The sequence below is a fragment of the Alternaria infectoria genome (genome assembly GCF_024043175.1).
Source record: "Alternaria infectoria strain BMP 0036 chromosome Unknown scaffold_3, whole genome shotgun sequence".
Lineage (NCBI taxonomy): Eukaryota > Fungi > Ascomycota > Dothideomycetes > Pleosporales > Pleosporaceae > Alternaria > Alternaria infectoria.
In genome coordinates, this window is record NW_026250692.1 from 1,815,808 (window position 1) to 1,836,912 (window position 21,105).

Below are 21,105 nucleotides of genomic sequence, written 5' to 3' on the forward strand. Positions count from 1 at the left end.
AGTGACCCATTGTCTGCTAATTTAATACAAATCGTTCTTATCATTCCACACCCTCACTTACTCGTAGTACTACTCATCTTAATCCCCCCATCAATCTCCAGAACCGCCCCATTAACATACCTCGCGCCCTCGCCAAACAAAAACGCCACAACATCCGCCACCTCCTCCGGCTCACCCAGCCTCTCCAGCGCATTCCCATTCCGCATCCTCTCCACCGCCTCCCCACCCTTCACAATCCCCGCATTCGACGGCGTATCAATATACCCGGGGGCAACGCAATTCACCCTAATCCCCCTCGGCCCAAACTCCAGCGCATGCGACTTCGTCATGCCAATAAGCCCAAACTTCGTGGTGCAGTACACGGACTGAAGCGCCGAGCCGCGAATCCCAGATACACTGCTTACATTAACAATCGCAGAGCCGCGGTCCAAATGCGGAAGGCACGCTTTTGTAACGAGGAACACGCCTTTGAGATTTGTGTTTACGAGTTTATCCCAGTATTCCTCGTCGGTGTCTTCGAGCTTCAGGCTTGTGGGGTTGACGCCGGCGCAGTTGAAGACGTAGTCGAGGCGGCCTAGCCCTTTTATCGTGCTGTCGATGAATTCTTGGACTTGAGATGAGGAGGCTACGTCGACTTTGCGGAGGTGGGTGGGGGTTTTACATTCGGAGGCTACGGCGCTGAGGGCGGGGAAGTTGAGGTCGCAGAGGGCGAGGGAGGCGCCCAGGGAGGAGAGTTTGAGGGCTGTTGCGCGGCTGGGGGAGGGTTAGCATGATGGGTTTACTGGGGTGGATGGGGTAGGTCGATAAGACGTGAGACGGAGACGTACCCGATACCGCTCGCTGCACCTGTGATCAGGACGACCTTGTCTTGGAATTCTTTCGTCATGCTAGGTAGGAGGAGTTTGGAAGGTTAGTTAGGATATCAAGGCGGCCGGAGAGTAGGTAGTAGACCGCAGCTGCGCATGTAAACAAGCCTAGCATGCATGATGATGAGTTCGGTCGCGATGTTTGTTTGGTTAAAGGGTGGGGTAACATCTGGAAGTGGGATGTCATGGGCATGACTCGCGTGCCTACGGGTTCTTGCATTATCGGAGACTCCACCCTCATGCACGACTGCCAGGCTTCCCCTGGGTTTCGTGCTCGAATCTGAAGGTTCTTCTCGTGAGTAAACTTTGCTTCATACGCGGAGAAGACCTTCATACTGGGCATGACTAGCAGTGCACCTTCCCCGACAATAGTGTAGCAATTCAAATTCGGAAGATACTACCATAGAAAACTAGAACGCTCAGTCCCTTATAAATGCACGAGAATCCGCCCTCGTAGCCCTTAGCATAACCTCGAAGAAATCGGACAAGAGGCAAGGCAGCTACAGCAAGAGGCTCCACCACCTCCCCTCGTCCTCCCCACCCGCCATTCCCCGGAACGCTAAATCCCTTCTATAAATGCGATTCAACCTCGTATATTCATTTCTCATCCAATCATTCCGAGTCTCAGTCCAGATCATTGAATCCAAAACACCGTGCAATGCAATCCTGAGCCGCGAAGTTCACAGAGAACAACACCGTGCAATCCAAATGCGAGTATACGCGTACCCTAGGCACACCGGGACGCTATAGTACTCATTTTGACTGTTGCTGGTTCGTCGCGGATCCTTCAGTTATATTGGCGCGCGAATTTGGCTCGTTCTTCGAAGATCCTTCGGTGATATTCGTGCGCGATCTTGACCTTTCGCCACCTCGATCCAGGTTCTCTCTTTCGTTATTTGAATGCCCGTCCTTATCTCGTCGTTCCGCGGTCTGAGGATGAAGACCGCCCATCTCTTGTTGGCTGGCGCCCTCATCTTCCTGATTGCCACTGTTCTTTCTTTGGTTGTTGCTCTTGTCTTCATGTTTCGTATTTGAGTCACCATTCGGCCGGTTGTCGTGCTTTGAACCTCCACCGCCGTTGAGCACTAACCCACGAACCTTCTTGACCAGATCGTCGACCTTGAATGGCTTGGAGATGACGTCGTCCATACCGGCTGCACGCATGCTGTTAGTCTGCGCTTCCCGTACGTTTGCAGAGACGCCGAGAATGTGGCTATATCCAGCCTTGCCCTCGTCTTGTAGTTGTCTGATCTCTTGTGTCGCCGCATTACCATCTTTTATCGGCATTTCCTGGTCCATGAGTATGCAGTCGAAGTAATTGCGATCATTGGGGCCGTTGTCAGCCAACTGTCCACGCTCGGCGACTGCGTCGATGGCTTCCTGTCCGTTGTTTGCAGTAAACACTTGGAAACCACGGGATTGGAGCTGCCTCCGCAGCACTTTCTGATTGATGAGGTTGTCTTCCACGAGGAGAAGGGTGTGTGTGTCTTCGTTGCGCTGGTCGCTCTGGGATCTCGTAATCTCTTTAGCATCGTCCTCCTGGCGTGACGTCTCACCTCTCCTTAGGTCGGGTAGTTTCCTTTCCATATGTGGCTTCTGTGTTCTGATATCCTCGGTGGCCTTCTCCGTCTCTTTGTAGCGCGAATCCTCATTCGAGTCCGGATGCGACTCTGGATGATTCTCTACTGGTGGATGCTTGAGTGAAGGCTCGACATCCTCAGTATCCACACCGCCATGACTTGCGAGCGTTTTCGCTTCAGGACGCTCATTCTTCCGTTCTTTGATGCTTGAGAGATTCGAGTTTGCACGACTAATGGGTGGACGAGACGGCCGCGATCCGGACTCTCCTGGGCGAGAGGAAGCGTTTGAGGTTTCCGAGTTGCTTCGAGATTGTGTCGGCCGCCCCTCACTATTTTCGCCGACCGCGCGACGGACTTTGAAGAAGAACCCGAATGTTGAACCTTCTCCTTCCTTCGAACTCACGCCAATGTCTCCACCGTGCAGTGTGCATACTGGGCATAGATTAGCGGATGGTTTATGAAGCACGGGCATGGACTCACATTTGCGGGATATGAACAGACCAAGACCTGAGCCGCCATATCTCTCCTGGGTCTTGGGTGTCGCTTGTCTGTCACATGGTGAGCTTAGTACTTTTGATGTGTCTGAGAGCGCACGACTTACCTAAATCGCTCGAACAGTTTGGCCTGGCCCTCTTTGCTAATGCCTATACCAGTATCTTTGACGGCCACCATCAAGTACATGGCATCCCCGGCGCCCCATTCCGATGTCATTGTGGAATCAAGGTGGAAAGCCTCTTTCTCTTCACTGAAGTAGATGACATTTGGGGGGTAAGACGTAGGTCGCTTGACGGATGCACCCATAGATACAGTGATGTTTCTGTCGCCATTCTTCTTGGAAGTAAACTTGATAGCGTTGGTTATCAAGTTGACCAGTACTAAAGACGTCAGCGTGTCTTAGGAAAATAGCACAAGTTATTCACCTTGCTTCATGCGGTTCAAATCGGCGACAACATGGTCCACTTTCTGTTCCTCATATGAGATGTCCATAGCATAGTGGAACTTGATGTTCTTGGCTTTGAACTCGGAATGAAAAACTCGGAGTGCTTGGGAGAACTCCCATTTAGGTCTTGTTGCTATGATATCTTAGTGAAATGGTCATACGTTATGGCTGTGGGGGAACTCACGTCGGGGTACTAATGACAACATCATAGAGTCGAGCTTGGAAAAAGATAGAATGTCGTCTACAAGAGTGTTCTGATGTGAGACGCAAAGCAGTATAGTGTCGGCAGCGTCCAAGATATCGGCCACCTGGTCGTGGATGTCTTCGTGTTGCGCCCCAATTTCTTTGGTAATCTCTCTCACTTCTTCAGCTAAATGCAGGACGGCAGAAAGAGGATTTCGAATCTCATGGGAAACCATGTCAATAAACCTCTCCTGTTGCTCCTTGCGCTCTTTGGCATCATTGGCGGCTTTCTCTTGGGTTAATTGGGCATGTTTGATATCGGTGATGTCGATAACGGCGCTAATAAAACCGGCATCAGCCTCCTCACTCAGAGGCTTGAGCAAAAAAAGTCTCCACTGCTCTCCCTTTGACTTCATTTCCTCGGGCGCAGCGACATCGCATCTAAACTCTATCTGCAGCTCTGTGCGGCTTTCGAATGCCTTGCGATATGCAGCCATGACGTCTTCGTAGTCGTCGGGGTGAATGCTCTCCGGCCACGATCGAAACTCATTGTTGCCCTTGTTCGTGGTCAGCTTGAAGAAGCCGTCGTTCACGAAGATGGCTTCGGCGTCCTTGTCGAGAATGGCCAGGCCATTGGGCAGTAGCTCGGCGAAGCGCTGGAACATGTTCGTCTGCATGGAATCTGCTTGCTTGTGTTTACTGTTGTGCTTGCCTTTCTGTTGAGACTCATTGTCCTTGACTCGTCTCCCTGGATTTTGGCGCGACAGTTCATCGATACCCTCGATGGGCATGTAGCGGTCTACAGGCCGGTTCTCGAGCAATTGGGCCAATACGCCCTGTCGTGTGCCGCCCTCGTCCAAGATAGTACTGAGGAGAAGCTGCGTTTCATGGTCTTCGGCGAAGTCCTTGAGGAAATACCTAGCGGCTAGAAGGGTCAGTTGGCTAGATGCGGGAAACATGGTCGTAGCTGATGCTTACCCACCTTGACCGTTCGCCCTCTCAGCACCGTTCGTAGCGTGCCGAGCGCCTCATGGCCGTAGCTGTCGCGCGCGAGGGTGGCCTGGCCATCAAGACCACCCCGTGCCTTCTCCCAGGCGAGGTTGTGTATAACTATCAGGTCCTGGCCCCAGAAGATGGCGCTGCAGTGGGGCATGGGCAGCACGCACGTGTGGACGAGACATGTTAATGCAACGGGCCACGACTCGCGCGAGCCGATGGTGGTTTTAGTCCTGGGCGGTTGTCAGTACGGGCCCAGCAGGAGCGCATGCATCTTGGCCGTCTTCTCACCAGTCCTTGCGCCGCAGGTTCTCCGCATTCAGATCGAACACTGGCAGACCCGTCGCAGACAGCTTGTCAAGGTTCTCCATGGCGCAGGTGCAGGCGAGCGCGCTCGGCTTGTCTCAAAGCGAAAGCAGGTGGTAGGAAGAAGTGCTGGGAGAAGGAAGATCCGCGTGACGTCATACCACACCCCACGAGCGCGTGCCTGTCAAGAGGCGACCTGAGACCCGGGACGGCGAAATTCTCACGGGCATCCAGGGCTGGGGCGAGGAACAGGACATATGAGTACGAGAGTCTACGCGGTCTAGGCCGGCAGATCATACTGGTTTTCGATCTCTGCAGCGCTGGCTGCACACGCCGGGTGATTAGCTGGTTATCATCGCCGATTGGGTCGTCCAGCCTAGCTTGACTCGGATTTCAAGGCACGTCACTTGCCCCGTAATAGATTTTTGACATTCAGACGCCAGTTTAGTGTTGCGAGCTATGCCCTACGACATCTCGACGCCACACCTAGCCTCGCTTCTGTCTCTGAACAGCTGAACAAGGCATCATGCGGACAAGTCACAACCGCAACGTTAAACAGCACGACTCCAGGTTGAAGAACCAAGTGATGAACGAGTGGTATAGAAAAACTCAAAAGACAATGGCCCGCCATCACGACCCTGTAGTGAGCCCCATAGTACCTGAGAGTACCCCCGAGTACCTCCGTCGAAATGCCGCCAAGTCATAGAGACGTAGCAATACCCCTCACCGCATCTGCACTCAATCAGAACTGCGCGATGCCATCCCTCTCGCAGCCTGACAAGAACTGGTTCCAGTCCATCACCAGTCGACGACCTGCCCAAGTGCTCGTGCTGAACTTGCCGTCTCCATTGGCATGACCTGCATCACTCGTACTGTTGTCGGCCTGGCCATCGAGACCATACTCGTGCTCGTCACTCTGCGTCATTCCTGCGTCGTCGTTCTCAACCTCGTCCTCCATCTCAGGGATGACCTCCTCGGCTTGTCGAAATAGCCGCTTTGCAGCTGCCGCCTCGCCTACATTCGCGCCTCCGCATCCAAAACCACAGATGCGTCTCCCGCAGGGACGCCAGAATCTGTATTCAGCGACCTGGGGTTCAGAAAGCGGGCAAACGCCGAGCAGACCTGAATCGACGCTGCGATTAGACGTGTAGAAGAGCATGGTACCGGAGGGATCAATAGGTGACGTTGCCTCCGACTCCACGCCGTTGGCGATAGCAAAAGAAGGCGATGCCGGCTGACGGTGGGAAGCTGACGAGAAAGATCGGACAGATGAAGGAGGAGACGCTGGGTAGGCGTTGAGATTGCGAGCGCTGGGATGGACTCCGAGTTCAAGCCTTAGATCCTGCATGGACTTTGGCGATAGGTCTTGGTAACCTTGCTTTCCGGCAAACTTCTTCAGCATGGTCCCACGCGGAGATACACATCGTGATGGACTGGCAGGAGGACTCGCGAGACCGGTAATGACTTGCGAGGATGCTGATGGAGTGCGGCATCCGCTACGCATTTGCTGAGGGCCCAAGAGAACGTTATCGATGAGACCCATCTGTAACGCATGCTGATCATGCCCATGAGGCTCGCGACGAAGGGGAGGCCAGTACGTGGCTGAGCCGTCGATGCTCATTGGGCTCACCGTACGCACTGCAGGGCTCATAGCGCGAGGTGTTGCAGCTCTATTCCCAGCGTCAGATGCAGGTGAAGGGTAGGCTTCCTTTGCCGGCAGGGTAGGGGACAAGGGCGTGGGGAATCCAGGATACTTTCTTCCAACATCCGTCAGAAGTGACAGTTGTGGCTTCATTGCCCTAGGCTGAGGCAGAGCAGCGCTCAGTGTACCCATGTTGTAAACAGGTCTATTGTCGCCGTATCGGGGTGGGCTCACAAAGCCATTCGCCGAACCATCGAGCGAGCCCAGCCATGAAGGAAGTCGATCATGCTCGTCTGCTGGCATGTGCTGAAAACAGCTGTTTGTGAAGAAGCTTGTGGGACTTGTGGGACTGTTTGTATTGCTGGAGCTCGAAGATCCTTCGCCCGTGATGCGACGTAGGGCCAAAGCTGTGAGTGGGTTCATTGGCTCTGCTCGGGCAAACCGGGCATCGTCGCAAGACCACAGTCCACCGTACTGCTGCCACGGAAAATTCCGTAGGAAATAGTCTTCTGGATAGACATCGTATCCGAGGGTGCGTGCACGGAAGAAGACGTACACGAAGCGGCACTCGGGGAATTGACGAAGTACCTAGAGGAAAAACGTTCAGCAGATATCATAGAAACAGACTGTGCTATCATATGCAAGGGTCAGGCTTGGGGATGGATGCTCATACATCCCAAGCGGGAAACAAAGGCGGTGATGCGGTGAGCCTGAGCCAAGTCAGCATGCGACAAACGCTTATCGACTAATGAACATACATCAGAATCTCGTAAGCAGCGTATTTCTTAAGCTTCCCAGCTCCGCGACGATATGCGTACAGAACCTCAGGTCGAGCTGTCCTGATGTTCTTCCGACCAAGCAGCTTATGCATCGCAGGACTCGTGAGATACATGGGATCGAAGACGATCAGATTGCAGGAGCCGTCAAAGCGGCGCTCAAAACCGACAATGCTGATTGAATGTCCTGGTTGCTGAAGGTAGATAGGCGGTAGAAGAGTCTTGGAGACATTGGATCCGTCGATGGCAGCCGCTCGCGCAAAATATCGTTCCATGGCAGCGAGGAGAAGCTCGTGGGCCGCAATGGCGCGATCTTTATTGTCGCTGAACTGCTCGACAGCGCAGTTGATTTCTGAGTTGAGGAAAAAGGCTTGAGCCTGCTACATATTAGCAGAGAACAGTTGAAGGTGGGTATGATGTTACCTCTGGTGTGCCGATGTACTTTCTGGTATCACGTATACCACCAGTCTGGACACGGCCGATTGAGTTGATGCCTTTATCCCAAGCATCTTCAATGTGATCTTGCATCTTCAGAATAGTCGGCAGCCGTCCTGGGAATTCTTCGTAGCCTTGAGCCTTGGCGCCTTGGATGTAGGACAGCAGCATTTGTATGTTCCGGTAACCGCAAAAGCCGCCTTCGCTTGGGGTTTTACCGACGTGGAGTGTCGATGGATGACAGTAATATGCTTCCTTCACGGTCCGATCAAGAGCAGATAGTTGCGCAAGGATGGGAATGATGCCTGGCGTCTCGTTCTGCACCTGATCATGCTTGATGAGGCGGCCATCTCGGCCGATGCGGTTGACGGCAGTGATCTTGGGGCCGGCATCCAGCTGATCGTGCAGCCACCTAGGCATTCGATTCTCCCAAGCGTAGGGTCCCAGTTCGGATTTCTGCGGAGATTAGCTAGGCCCTGCCAAAAGGACGATCAACTTACACCTAGCCGAGCACTTTTGATCGGTGGCTTGACGGACTTGTCGGGTTTCGCAAAAGGATTGAAGCCTAGAATACTCCTTCCAATGGTACTCTTCTCGCTCTCATCGGTGTCGCGCCGATGCCGATGTGGGTGCTTCTTCGATTTGCGGCCGTGAGCATCAGTCCTCTTCAAAGCATCTGACAAGTCTGTGCTGAAACTTCGCTCGGATGTTGTGGTCCTTGCCTGACTCGCATGGGAACGACGAGATGAGGTCGAGCCTTGCATAGTAGCGGATGAATGATGAGAATGATACTTTCCTGTAGTCTCGTCAAATGATAAAGTTTCTGCGTTGTGGTATTCGAGATGGTCGTTGAAGTCGGAGAGAGGAACGACTTCACCGCAGTTGGGGTCAGGGCACACTGTAGTGCTTTCCTCGTCTTCCGAGTCGTCGGAGGAAGGTGTATCCTCAGTGTCGTGGCGGAGTGAGGAAGGCCTGAGGGGCAAGGAAGGTGGTAACGGTTCTGGGTCGTCTTCTATCACGAAAGGAGAGTTCTCAGTATGCACTTGCTCAAAGTGTAGTTGGAGAATGTAGTCATCTTTCTGAAGCACGGTGAAGTCACACATGGGACACTCCAGAAGCTCCATCTTGCTCGTCATCGCTGTGCAGGTGATATCCTGCGTGTGAAGGCGTCCAGCACTTTCCTGTCCCAGGGATGTGTGGTGAGTGACAATTTGGGGTGACTCGTTGTTCACGTGTATTGAAACCGTCACCTCGTGCGTATACGGCTGACTATGTTGTGGCAGTCGCTGTGGGCTTCCGTGGCTTAGCATGACGAACGCGGTTCAGACGCAGACGAAGCAGCAACCCACGAGTTTGGTAAACTGCACACATACTGGAGGCTCGCTTATGAGGTAAAGGCGTTGTTTGCAAGGAAACGATGGCGTTGGCGGTGAAGATGAAGCCGGGGTGGACGTGAAGAAGGTGCGACGCTGGTGGATAGCCGAATGAGGAACACAAACAAACACGCCAAGACGCGTGACGCGATATCAGTTGCAAGCTTGAACTTAGGATGCGAGTTCAATGCAAGCTACGTCCATGGTATATTGGTGTGAAGATTATGGGTGTGGCTAACAAGTGGGTCGCAGCGAGGCGGTCAGCCGGGTATGACATTGGCGATTGGATTGGCATGGCTGCTGTATCTTCACAGCTTTCCAAGCGCATAGTATCTGAAGACTGGCACATGTCGGAGGTAAGCAATGGTTGTTATAGGTGAAGTGTCACGCTACGCACAAGTGATGGGCATTCAAACGGTCAAGTCGCCTACGTCATCAAGCCGCCAAGACTTCAAGGATAGCATCTGCGGCGGGTCTTGCGATGTCCGCAGACCTTCTTCCCAATGCTGCTCCGGACCCCTCGCGCACGTCGGATTGCCTGGGACAACGTCAATCGCACGCAATGGCGAAGAACACCGCTGCGATGCTATTCTTCAGCCAATTCGGAGGATCCGCCATGGTTCCAAGAGCTGCGCACCGAAATGTTGCAGCGAGACGCCATACACCTTCCTGAGTTCATCGCCACTCCGCACGAATTCAAGCTATCGCAAAGCATCACGGGTTTCCTACCCCAAGAATGGTGCTATGCCCCCGGTGTGCGTAGTCGCATGGTGCCGTTTGGCCATCACTTGATATGGTTCAATCCCGCGGTGCGGACAACCGAATTACTCCCAGATGGAACAGACGCGTCGCAAAGCCCGGGCGGGCCGTGGGTGCGGCGTATGTGGGCTGGCGGCTCGATACAAGTACGACCCGACGAGTATTACGACCGTAACCGCGGCTTTAGAGTCGACTTTCCAATGTCTGGGACGGAGCACATAAAGCATGTCCGACTGCACGGAGAAGGCGACACTGCCAAGATCTTTGTCACGATCGAGCGGCGTTTTGCACGGGTGGACGTCGTAGGGAGAGCGTACAACGCGAAGCATGGCAAACTGGGAAAGAATGGAGGCAAAAAACTAAAGACTTATCTCGAGCAGCAGTTGCGAGACGGTGACGATTGGGGCGACGCCATCGTGAAGGAGGAGCGTAACCTGGTCTTTTTCAAGGAGCGCCCCGCTGCCGAATTGGAGGCAGTCAAGGCTGGGCAGATGGCCACCGTGAAGTATCTGCAGCGTGCGTACTCTGACAACCCTCTCGACTATCTGCTGACTCTATGTAGCCCCTGGGAAGCCAGACTTCTCACACGCCCTCACTCCCGATCGCGCCCTTCTTTTCCGCTTCTCTGCTCTTACCTTCAACGCCCATCGCATACACCTCGATCCCGAGTACGCTCGTAACGTCGAAGGCCACCGCAACCTGCTAGTTCACGGTCCTCTTTCCCTGCTCCTCATGTTGAAAACCATAAGCCATTACGTGTATGCACAGACCGGGGGAAAGCATGATCTGGAGTCGATCGAATATCGCAATCTAGCGCCGCTGTACTGCGACGAGGAAATGCGCATATGCGGCTTGGAGAAGAAGAAATTGCAACATGGCAGTATATACGATGTATGGATTGAGGGGCCGACTGGAGGTGTCGCCGTCAAGGGCACTGTTTACACCACAGTAAAGAATACCAAGCCGAAACCGCTGGGACCCGGCTCTAGGAGGCCAGACATTACAGCACTCAATGCTGCCGCCAAGAAGACACCAAAAGCGCAAGAGCCTACCACGACTCCTGAGTCCTCGACGGGTTCTGAGCCTGTATCTCAGCCCCAAGGTGAGACTCCAAACAACTCCACTCCCAGTAAAACTACCTCTCAACCATCATCTAGAGAAGTAAACCCACCTACCGCACAAACAACAAGCCGAGCGTCCCGTCGCAAGCGCGCCTCCAACACCACGGCCTACAACTTCATTTCCCTCCCTCCCAGCAAAGCACCGTCTGCTCGCGTCGTCGACTCGTACAAGCCAGTGAAACCGACGATATCGATACGTTCGAGGGAAATCATACGACGCGCTCGCCGGCGTGCCCCGAAGGAGATTCACGTCAAGCCTATACCGCTGGTTCGCAGGTTCGATGCGACACCGTATACCCCAGACCCTGTTCGCACGGCTTCGAGACATAGCAGATATTTGAGGGAGGGCGCTAGGAAGATCGAGAAGCCCAGTGTTCGCTTTGTTGCAGAGCAGCTGTCGGAGCGTGCGGCGCTGAGGAAGAGGATTGGGTTTAGATATGTACATCACTGAGGTTTTCGCTCGATGATGTGTCGCAACCACTGTATTATCGATCACTGAGTTGTATTGTATGCCCCTTTGTATATAACCAAATTCGACCTCAAATTCCAAGCTTTTGTTGGCCCATTCTACTTTTGCATCATTGTGTTATGAGGCGGCTCCCGCTCAAATCCGGCCTTACACTCGCTGGTCGGTGAGATAATGTTAAGCATGAACCTGCTCCTCAGAACGCCGACGGAAGAAGAGGTTTGACCACGTCTTTCCCTTCAGAAAGCAAACAGAATGTATTACATGTCACCTAGTCACGTAACGTTCTTCCAGAAGTACGTATGATACGTAGACGCGTGGTCTAGATAGGCATCCAGACACTTTCATCCCCTCTCAAGATGAGCATGATGTTATGCTGTGCTCGCCATGCGATTATACGCCAAATTAAATTCTAAACGCCGATTCCATGGGTATAGTGCTCCAACAGCGATCTGCCAAGTTCCAGAAAGTAAGAAAGAGTATGTACAATGGATAGTGTATAGGCGTGGGTATCGTAGCGCGTGTTGAAATGTCGGAAGGCATCGTTGAATGAGGGTATGCCGATGTATCACACGCGTGTTGAGCAGGAAAACACATTCGACTCCCATGAAACATCCCGCTGATCAACCTCTTTTAGTCCAGTCCTCTGTGAATGAATTGGAGATTGACAAGCGTTTCGATGCTCGTGAGGGCGTCCGAGATGGGGTACCGGTTGGTGAAAGCAGGGCGTCGCCTCCTTTGTTGAAGGCGTTGAATAGACCAACAAGACCATCGTAGTCGTACAACATGGGTTGGTCAACAGAGTTCTGTTCGTCGGCATAAACCTCGATGCTACCTGTGACCATTTTAACGACGTTGTTTCGCCACGAGCAGTGATCGATGATGTCCCTCATGTTGTTGTCGGCGCATAAGTGGTCGTCTAACCACTCTAGGCGACCCTTTTCGGGAACTTCATCGCCGAATCGAATGAACTGGATGCTGAAGTGCCGATTGCCGCCATTTCCTTGGTCCAGTCGCGCGATATCGAGGATGATCTTGTTGAAGGTATCGGAGTTTTCCTTTGACCAGACCCCGTCAGTTAACACGAGAAGTGTTGTGGCTGGCTGGCCGACGCGGTCCCATTCTTTCAGGATGTTTCTGAAAACCTTCGCCATGTCTGTGGTGGCACTATTGTTCGGTTTTTGTTCTGGCCACGCTGCCTTCAACGCTTTCTTGAGCTTTCTCCGACCAAAATCTCCTTTCAGACGCCGCTCATTATGGGTGTGGCCATCAACCGTGAACTTAACGTCGAACCCATCCTTGTCTAGGCCAGCGGCGTTCATGGCGAGCGTTTGCGCTACGAACGTTACGATCGGCCAGTGCCTGGACATCGTCCACCCATTATCGACAACGAAGATCTGGAATACATTAGCCCAGCATGAAGGTTTCTGGAGTGAGCTCACAATTTCACGCGGGTCGCTAAAGGTTTCTACGAGGCTAGCAGCTGGCGCTCTGGTTTCGATGCCGAGTTTGCCCTTCACTTTTGCGACACCTTTTGCAATCCCCGTTGAGACCTGGTGGTCTGTATCTTTCCTTGTAACGCATATATCATAGGGTAGGTCTAGAGCAGAGGGTGGAAGTGGCCGTGGGGAGTCATCGTGAGACTTCGAAGAAGTCTGAGTGAGAAGAGCTTGCTTCCAATGAGCATGTGTGATCGAATCCAATGATGCCGATTGCTGCTTTGGCGGCTGAGCGTCTCCGGGTTCCGATACTGTTATGGAGGGGCCAGAGCTTCCAGTAGCCTCGACTAAACTGGCAGTCCCGGCGTTCAGCTCGTGTATGCGCTTGTCGCCAAACGGGGAGTTCGTAGGACTTATATCAGCCACGACAGGGGCCTTTCCTTTGTGACTCTGGTCGTTCACCGGGATGTGAATTGGGGGCACATTACCGTCTTCGACGTCACGCTTGATGCCGATGTGAATGGGTGTGGGTGTGAGTGGAGGAGACTGTGTTGCGTACGTCTCTTTTTCGGCTAAGAGATCGTAGTTCTGCATCGCGTACCCTTTTTCTGCAGGTGGAGACAGCAAGCTCGATGTGCCATTTGATTGCTTGAGACTGATGGGATAATTCGTGGATGGCGAGCCTGCTTCTGGAATCCGCAGGTGAAGTCTTGCCAAGTTGGCACTGGGAGATGGATGGACCTCGAGTGAATTGCCATGTAATTGAGTCGTGAAGGGATCGTCGCTATGAGATCCGGTGACAACAATGGCATTGTTACGACGATTAGATGATGGTGGTGGCGTAGTAGGATGGCTGCGATTCAAAAACGAACGCGCGCCATCCGGCGTGTGGGGGACTGTCTCTGCCTGGCCTTGCTCATGTGCTTGGATCCGCGGATTCCTGGGCTTGCTCTGACGACCACGATACTGTAGTCCCTCTGCAAGAGTCGCATCAGTGGGGCTATCTGTGATAGCACCATTATGCGCAGCATCCACAAGCGGTGGCTCGTCGTCCGCATATTTGTTCACACATGATTCCAGTTTTTTCTCCAGTATCTGCTTGCGATGCGCTGTTTGACCAAGCGGTTTGTTTCTGATCATCTCTTCCTTTTTTATTTGCATCGAGGCCCGCGCCCGAGGGTTGATTTGTAAGAAGGACGGCTGTAAGAAATCGGTCTTCGGTTCAGAGGTTCTCTGGATCTGAGCTTCTTTTTCGATGCTCGAGAGGGCCCTCATGACTAGGGGATCTGTATCTCTCGAGTGTATCCTGAGACCTTTGATCTTATGTTCGGCCCAGTCGCTCAACTCTTGCAGCTTCTCGCAGAGCTCTTCCAGAGTGTGCCGTGCCACTGGTTCTGCTCGTAGTAGCTTGTTTTCTACCAAAGCCAGAACCATCTCTGTCGTTGTATCTGATGGCCGGAGGTGTCCGCGAAGATAATCGTGCCATTTTCCAATCTCTGGCAGAACGTGGAGCCCATCGTGAAACCGGTCCAATTCCTGGCCGTTCTTGTTATTCGCTGGAGATAGTTGTCGAAGTCGATCGTATTGGCGAAGACCTTGGAATCCCAAAACTATCCACGTCGCGGCGACCGATAACACACAACCAAATGACCAGGCGTCGATAGACTGCGAGACTCCAGACATTGTACCATCCGGCTGCTTCATGCGGGACACTTCAGGTGCACCTATGGAGGGTCAGCAATGCTGGCAATACGTTCGCTGCCACGCGCACCGACCATACGTATCGGTAAAACCTAGAACGTCGATATATGAAGTCAGTGTATGTCTCACACGCGGTTTGTACATGGGGAAAATAACCTCGAATCAATTCTGTTGGCACAGAGCCCTCGTGACCATCTACCACAGGCGCAAAGCTGGAGAAGCCGAAGTCAGCCAGCTTCAATCGTCCGCGCACGCTCAGTATATTGTCCGGTTTGATATCTGCGTGCCAGCTTATACAAGTCAGCTATGGCACTTTACATGTCGACAGGTTCATACCCATGAAATCTCCTTGGTTGGCCTTTGCCTCGCAGAATCTCGAGATGATGAACGTGGCGAATGGCTTCAGCAACTTTGAAAAGCGACTTCCATGTCTGGAGTATCTCCTGGGCTTGTACGGGAGGAACGTTCGTCTCATCTGCCCATGCTTGGTACAGATCGTTCTCACCGTATTCCAACAATAGATTGTATGTCTTTCCCATACCCTCGCCCTCGCCATAGTCATGGGTATATGAGCCGAGGTATTGCAATATGGGAACTTCATCGCTCGACTGCAGCAAACCCGAGAATGCTTCCTTTTCTAGCTCGAAGTCTCGCTTCTTGTTGCCGCAGTAGGATTTGAGCACCATCTGATAGCACTAGAGGGGGTTAGCTTACGCTGCTAGTGAGTTTTCAGGAAGCTGACCTCTCCAAATTCTTCGTCTTTATAGAGTGAGTCTTGTAAGGCAAGTGCGAGCGCGTTATCCGAGACGAGATCCTTTTGCACCGCCACCCAGTATACTGACGCAGTGCCTCCCTTACTGGGAAGTTTGATTTTCGAACAGAATGGAAGAATAACCTTGGTTCCCTGTAAGTTGACAGCCATATCCAATGTCAAATTCAAGGGACAGTATTCCCATTTCTCTTTGTGGAAGTCTTCGATGATGGCCTCTACTTCTCCATGCTGTACCACATCTGCTAACTGTCTGCGAAGGATCTGATCGTTCTCGCTACGCGCAAGGTAGTCGTCGTACATGTTCGCTTCGCAGAAACGGTCGATAAGGTGATCGCGCCCTTGTCTGAGAAGCAGGCTGAGGGTGCAAAAACAGGATTGTCCACTCTTAGATATCCTCGTTGGCTTCACTGGTAGGCTGAGGTGAGAAGGGACCGGCGATTCATGTAAGAAACGCTCTAGCTTTGTATAGGCGTTTTCGGAGACTCGTTTCTTCCACCATGCTTGGAGGGCGTGAACGTGTACGATTTTGCGCTGGCAGCTACAAGACTCATCTGGATCGCATTCGTTCTGACACGCGACTCGACGTGTCCATTGTGACTCTAACAAATCTTCGAATTCCTCTCTAATGGGTAGAGAGGTAGGCTGTTGCGGGTATGCGCCTGACATTGTGACGTGGTTCCAACCAAGTATCAGGCTGCGAAGGCCTTGTGGGGGAAATGCATGACACGACACTGGAATGCCGCTAGGGGGTATCGCTTTCGTGCCGAATAATCTTCGGAGTAGGGTTCAGGTGGATTGCGCAAGGCATGCGCGCAGTGAGGCCTGGAAGGGATGAGACGCGACGCGACGAGACGAGACAAGAAGCAGTAAATGAGGGTGGCAGAGCCTCAGTAGCGCGAGCGGGGCTCATATTAACCATGGCCGAGTGTTCTCAGCCTTGTGCAGCCGACGACAGGGCCAGGTCGAGGTTGCGCCAATAGGTGCATGGAGGACGATTGTGGCTGCAGCGAGCTGATGTTCAGGCAACAAGGCTGAATTTCTGCTCAGCTGCTCGCACATTATTGCATTGGCTGTACGTTTGATCATCTAGCGGTAAATAGCGAAGATCACATTGCGATATGCGATGGCTTGGAAGTTGCGCGATGGTAGATGCGAGATGAAGAATGAAAGATCTTGGTGTTGTATGAAAGTCAGTTGCAGCGGCGAACGCCAGTTCGCTAAGCCCCACCGACCCGCCTTCCGTGTGTACCTCGACGGCGGCTACATACCCGCCGCAACCGAATGTCAGCTTATGACACTGCAGTCTGACACATAACGCGCCAAACTATGATGAATGACCCACGTTCATGATCCGTAGGCTTAAGTTGAGGGCTGCCACGGAAGAAAACGTGGAAATTCCTACTGGCGATCTTACCTCGAGCTTCGCCTCGGCGACCGTCATCCAGCTTTGGCTTCACTGCCTTCATATCGAGGAAGGACAGTACGATTCTTCCCGAAGTTCTGTGCTGTTGAAGCAAAGCGAGAGATCGATGCACTCAAGCGCTTCGCTGGGCCCTCAATGGTTACGCTTGGGGTATTAGAGCCATCGTTTGGTGGCATCTGTGCAGAAGAGTCTGCTTCTGAAGATGGAGGTGCCGTATACAACATTGCGCGCTTCAAACGCTCGGTAACAGTCAAATCCCTTGCCGATATGCTGTAGAAGCGATATGTAGACCATGCACCAAAGAGCGTCAGAGCAGTCAGTGGTATCGTGACCTGAAGCCATCTCTCTAGGGCGAGGTTGGAGAACGAGCCATTCTCGTAGTTCGCGGAGTTCTGATTCTGGTCCTGGAACTTGATAATGTCGGTGCTGAAGAATGTCTGGTATGTATTAGAGACCGGGGTTGAAAGAGGATCATGGACCTACTGAGACAAATGTAGCCGGAAGGTAGATCAAGGTCAAAATGGTAATGATACGCATGACGACAGTCTCTCTTTCGAGATTCTTGTTGAGCTGTTCCGTTCTATCCGAGACTTGGGTTTGCAGATGCTGTAATACCAGCTGCTTCCTGTCGCTGATGATGTTTACCAGAAGCTTTGCTCTGGCTATTTGCATATCGAACTCGGCAGTGATCTCGTCGAGCTGCGAAAAGAAGTCGGATAACTGGTCTTCACACGATGTTTTCAACGTGTCAGGAAAATCTTTGTGCTCCATCAGGTTTGAGTAAAACTTGCGCAGAGTTCTCAAGATCTTAGAATTTGCTTCTAAGACCATTACCGCTTTGTTAGTTTCGTCTTGCCAATATTGCAGGTCTTGAATATCCCATGCTTCGTATTGTTGATATGCAAAGCCAGGGCCACGGGGTCCGTTGACTGCCATTCCGCTCTGTAGAATTTGACGTCAGCGTGAACATATGTACGGAAGGCCGTACTGACCTCTTTCTCTACCACCCTTTCAAGCCAGACGATGTACCATCTCCAGTCCTCTGTTGACCACTGACAGTAGAGCAGATGTGTCATAAGCGTTAACTCGAAACACGATGTTGTATCAGTGTACATGTTGTGACCTGGTCGACCAGCTGACCTAGTGAGTTCTGCGTAGCGGTCGCGTAAGTCTTTGCCGCCCTTGGTAACAATCCACAGGGTGGTCCCATATTCTACGTCAAAACGGTGGTATATCGCAGCATCTCGGATTGACCATTCATCAAGTCTCATGTCCTCGTTACTCTCCTTCTTGAGTTGCACACTCTTCAAGTTGTAGCAAAGCTGGTAGTGTTTACCACTTCGGCACAACTCGGGTGCTGAGTGTACATTGCTGGGGTTTTTTAGACGTACTTGCTCATGAAATCCACTGAAGCGAGGGTCTTTGGCGTCACTTTGCCCACCGAAAACCAGCATGAAGTCCAAGTATGCGGGCATGACTTGATGATAGGAAAGAATGTGACAAAGGCTCTCTCGGGTTGTCTTCAACTGCGCTCGCGAGTGTTCACCATGGAAGTAGCTAAAATGTTAGCATATCGACCCTATCTCAAGTTCAAGAGAACGTACATGAATCGGCATCTTGGGTCTCTCTTTCGAGCGACAACATGCTGTACGTTAGGTTCGTTGGAGTCTCGTACAACATCTACAGCAAGCCATTCCAAGACTTTGGAGTGTGAATGCAAGTATTCCTTAACGCGCACTGAGTGAATTAGTGCTCCGTATAGTATAGCGGGCTACTGATGTTACCCACCATCTCTATCAGCTATGCCGATATCAATCACTGGTATTTCGAAGAGCCTGCCAACCTGGTTGTCCAGAAGGCAGAAGTCAGTCCCAACCCCATCGAGACGCTTTTTGTAAGACACCAGCTTCGCTTTGTTTGAGAGAAGATCAGTAGGGATGAGATTTTCTGGATAATTGCTGCTCTTGAGGTAGGATTTTTGCAGCTCGACAGGTATTTGGTACGTCATCTCGAAGGCTTGAACTAGCACACATTGAAAAGTTGCCGCTTAGTGCGGAAGAACGCAGTAGATAGAACATATTTATGGGATTCGCATGGATAGAACAATGCCACGAAAGGCTGACACTGGCTGATTTGGCAGCGGCTGTGTGGGTTTCAGGAGGTGCGAAGCGCTAGCGACCCGTGCGCGTCAGCGATCCCGCCACTGCCCATGTACGTCCTCACCGGGAACCTCAAAACGGAATATGGCATGAGAGTCTAGAATCAACCTCGAAAACTGTGTATTGCCAACAACTATAGTTCTCGTCGGCACCCATGAGGCTTAATCTTGCCCCTCTTCTGGTTCCGGAGAAACTGAAGGTCGTCTCGTGGCCTTTGGCGCATCTCTCCTGTTCCTCAGCTCCCTTCGATCGCCCTAAAATTTGCTCAGCCACTTCCAAAACACACAGGAGGCCAAAGCAAGGAGAACTCACATCCGTCAACTTTTCGGGTACTTCAAAGACCCATTTGTCGTGGAACTGCGCAAACGATCAGGCTGGAATACTGTAAAATGAAGACGCGACGCACCCTCTTCCGCTTGAAGTCCCAGTCAGGCCATTTGCCTCTGAGAAATTCTTCGATCTCCTCCCATGGAAAGTCGTCGTATGCTGTATATGTGTCTTGGATACGTTCGCCTCTGCTTGCCGATGGAAGGGTAGGTCTGCGCTGAGCTTTACGCGCCTGTTCTAACGCTGCATCAGCTGGTCGACGGCGGCCAAAGGGCGCCATCGAGGCAGATAATAGCTGTGATGAACTCAGGCGCAATGGGCACGCAATGCCCGCAGTGTAAGTCGTGCTTCTTGAAGTCAGACGGTAGGCTGACTGTTGTCGTAATGGGTCTCCTGCGCTGCTGTTCCTGGATCAGGCGCAGAAGAGAAGGCTGAGGACACGACTATATACGTTTCCATATGAGCGGCCTCAGCCTCATGACCCCATCTTGAACCAATCTGGGGAGATACAGGTCGTCACATCGAAGTGGGCATCAAAGTATGTCCTGCATTACATATGCGGGTTCTTCAAAAGTCGGCAAATCGTGAAGCTTTACGTGTCGATGTGACTGCAATGCTGCTAGGCAGCTACGCACCTGAGAGTTTGGGTCGAGTTGCCCAGCTTGCCTGCTTTTGCCTGCTTTGCCTGGTGTGTCGCACAGCTGTGCTATTGGCCAGGCGCTTCAGCCACGCCATATGCATGTGCATCACGCTGCATGCGTGCTCGTCGCAGAGAATAGTTCGAGGTCTCGATGCTCGGGCGGAGCCGCATCGTGTGATCAGGAGCATGCTGCTCGAAGGCGTCTCTGTCTACGTTCCTAGATAGTGCGGCAATTCACACCTGTGAAATGCCATTTCTCATTGTAGCATACGCGCTGACGTGACAGGCGTGCAGCTGTGAAGACATGCGTAACAGCGAACGTGAAGCACTCAGCGCCGCTCAGCCCGCTCTTCTAAACAAACCGTTGAAAGCCAGCAGAACACACCATAAGGAGTTCCACTTGAGAACTACGGGCGAAAGAATCGCGCAGCTAAGAAACCTGCCTAACAGCAAGCTTGCAACTTCGCGAGGACCGTTTACGACGGCAATAATTACCTGCGCCTGAGCCAGCGATTACGCCTACACTTGCGCGGGCTCCACAGCATATGGATCCAACTCGACTTGCGCCTTCAGTATCTGGTACAGGCGGAGAAGGCAACGGCGGCGCTGCAAGTCAGAAGACCTTGACGGCAGAAGAGAAGAACCAGTGCCCGTACGGCGACACACGCTGGCCTCCTGCTAATACATCGATATCCAAGCCTCTACACTTGTTGAGCGACGAGAGTGAGGAGCCAATATACTACCACTTGATACACGAAAACAACAGCCCTCAAGTCGAGTTCTGGAAGGGCCCGGTGAAGGCTCAAGCCACTGCCGCCTACGCAGAGAAGGGCCTCGCTTTGCCAATATCTAAAGAAGGGAAAAGTAAGAAACAATTTAAGACTGAAAAAGAAAGGGCGCTTGAAGATGAAGCCCCGAGAGCGAAGACGGAAATTGAGCAGGCGAGGAATACGAAGATGCTGAAAGAGTTGAGCAGTGGACCGAGGGGAACACTCTGGCAGCTTGACGAAGAGCACCTGCACATTTGGAGATGTATCGAGGTGGTCCAGAAGGTGCATGGGGCGGTGAGCCTTAGTGCCGAGCGGCGGGAAATATTTTCGATGTTCGGTGTTGGCCTCAAGCGCATCGATGGTGATATGTTGATGGTCAGCCAGAAGGCGTAGGCACCTGGCTGATCCAGAGGTTTCGGCTCTAGTAGGCT

At 52.4% G+C, this 21,105-nt stretch overlaps 8 protein-coding genes across 8 annotated transcripts; 2 read left to right on the forward strand and 6 right to left on the reverse strand.

Moving 5' to 3' along the window:
• Window positions 1-53: 53 nt before the first annotated feature.
• Window positions 54-886, reverse strand: J4E92_002855 (uncharacterized protein; the record flags this gene model as incomplete). Its single annotated transcript, XM_051494255.1, has 2 exons — window positions 54-753; window positions 828-886. The coding sequence occupies 2 exons, from the start codon at window positions 884-886 to the stop codon at window positions 54-56; spliced, it is 759 nt and encodes a 252-aa protein (XP_051355934.1).
• Window positions 887-1,619: 733 nt separating this feature from the next.
• J4E92_002856 (uncharacterized protein) lies at window positions 1,620-4,936 on the reverse strand (the record flags this gene model as incomplete). The annotated part of the gene is made up of 7 exons (XM_051494256.1): window positions 1,620-2,878; window positions 2,927-2,994; window positions 3,048-3,321; window positions 3,367-3,519; window positions 3,571-4,494; window positions 4,548-4,798; window positions 4,857-4,936. 7 exons carry the CDS (start codon window positions 4,934-4,936, stop codon window positions 1,620-1,622), a joined length of 3,009 nt encoding a protein of 1,002 aa, XP_051355935.1.
• Window positions 4,937-5,613: 677 nt separating this feature from the next.
• On the reverse strand, window positions 5,614-8,848 carry J4E92_002857 (uncharacterized protein; the record flags this gene model as incomplete). Its single annotated transcript, XM_051494257.1, has 5 exons — window positions 5,614-7,101; window positions 7,187-7,223; window positions 7,272-7,666; window positions 7,713-8,180; window positions 8,225-8,848. 5 exons carry the CDS (start codon window positions 8,846-8,848, stop codon window positions 5,614-5,616), a joined length of 3,012 nt encoding a protein of 1,003 aa, XP_051355936.1.
• Window positions 8,849-9,600: 752 nt separating this feature from the next.
• On the forward strand, window positions 9,601-11,428 carry J4E92_002858 (uncharacterized protein; the record flags this gene model as incomplete). Its single annotated transcript, XM_051494258.1, has 2 exons — window positions 9,601-10,372; window positions 10,419-11,428. 2 exons carry the CDS (start codon window positions 9,601-9,603, stop codon window positions 11,426-11,428), a joined length of 1,782 nt encoding a protein of 593 aa, XP_051355937.1.
• Window positions 11,429-12,066: 638 nt separating this feature from the next.
• Window positions 12,067-14,660, reverse strand: J4E92_002859 (uncharacterized protein; the record flags this gene model as incomplete). The annotated part of the gene is made up of 2 exons (XM_051494259.1): window positions 12,067-14,606; window positions 14,654-14,660. 2 exons carry the CDS (start codon window positions 14,658-14,660, stop codon window positions 12,067-12,069), a joined length of 2,547 nt encoding a protein of 848 aa, XP_051355938.1.
• A 237-nt stretch (window positions 14,661-14,897) lies between these two features.
• J4E92_002860 (uncharacterized protein) lies at window positions 14,898-15,655 on the reverse strand (the record flags this gene model as incomplete). The annotated part of the gene is made up of 2 exons (XM_051494260.1): window positions 14,898-15,278; window positions 15,326-15,655. The coding sequence occupies 2 exons, from the start codon at window positions 15,653-15,655 to the stop codon at window positions 14,898-14,900; spliced, it is 711 nt and encodes a 236-aa protein (XP_051355939.1).
• Window positions 15,656-16,792: 1,137 nt separating this feature from the next.
• On the reverse strand, window positions 16,793-18,253 carry J4E92_002861 (uncharacterized protein; the record flags this gene model as incomplete). Its single annotated transcript, XM_051494261.1, has 3 exons — window positions 16,793-17,215; window positions 17,262-17,720; window positions 17,771-18,253. 3 exons carry the CDS (start codon window positions 18,251-18,253, stop codon window positions 16,793-16,795), a joined length of 1,365 nt encoding a protein of 454 aa, XP_051355940.1.
• A 2,196-nt stretch (window positions 18,254-20,449) lies between these two features.
• On the forward strand, window positions 20,450-21,067 carry J4E92_002862 (uncharacterized protein; the record flags this gene model as incomplete). The annotated part of the gene is made up of 1 exon (XM_051494262.1): window positions 20,450-21,067. One exon carries the CDS (start codon window positions 20,450-20,452, stop codon window positions 21,065-21,067), a length of 618 nt encoding a protein of 205 aa, XP_051355941.1.
• Between the last annotated feature and the right edge of the window lie 38 nt (window positions 21,068-21,105).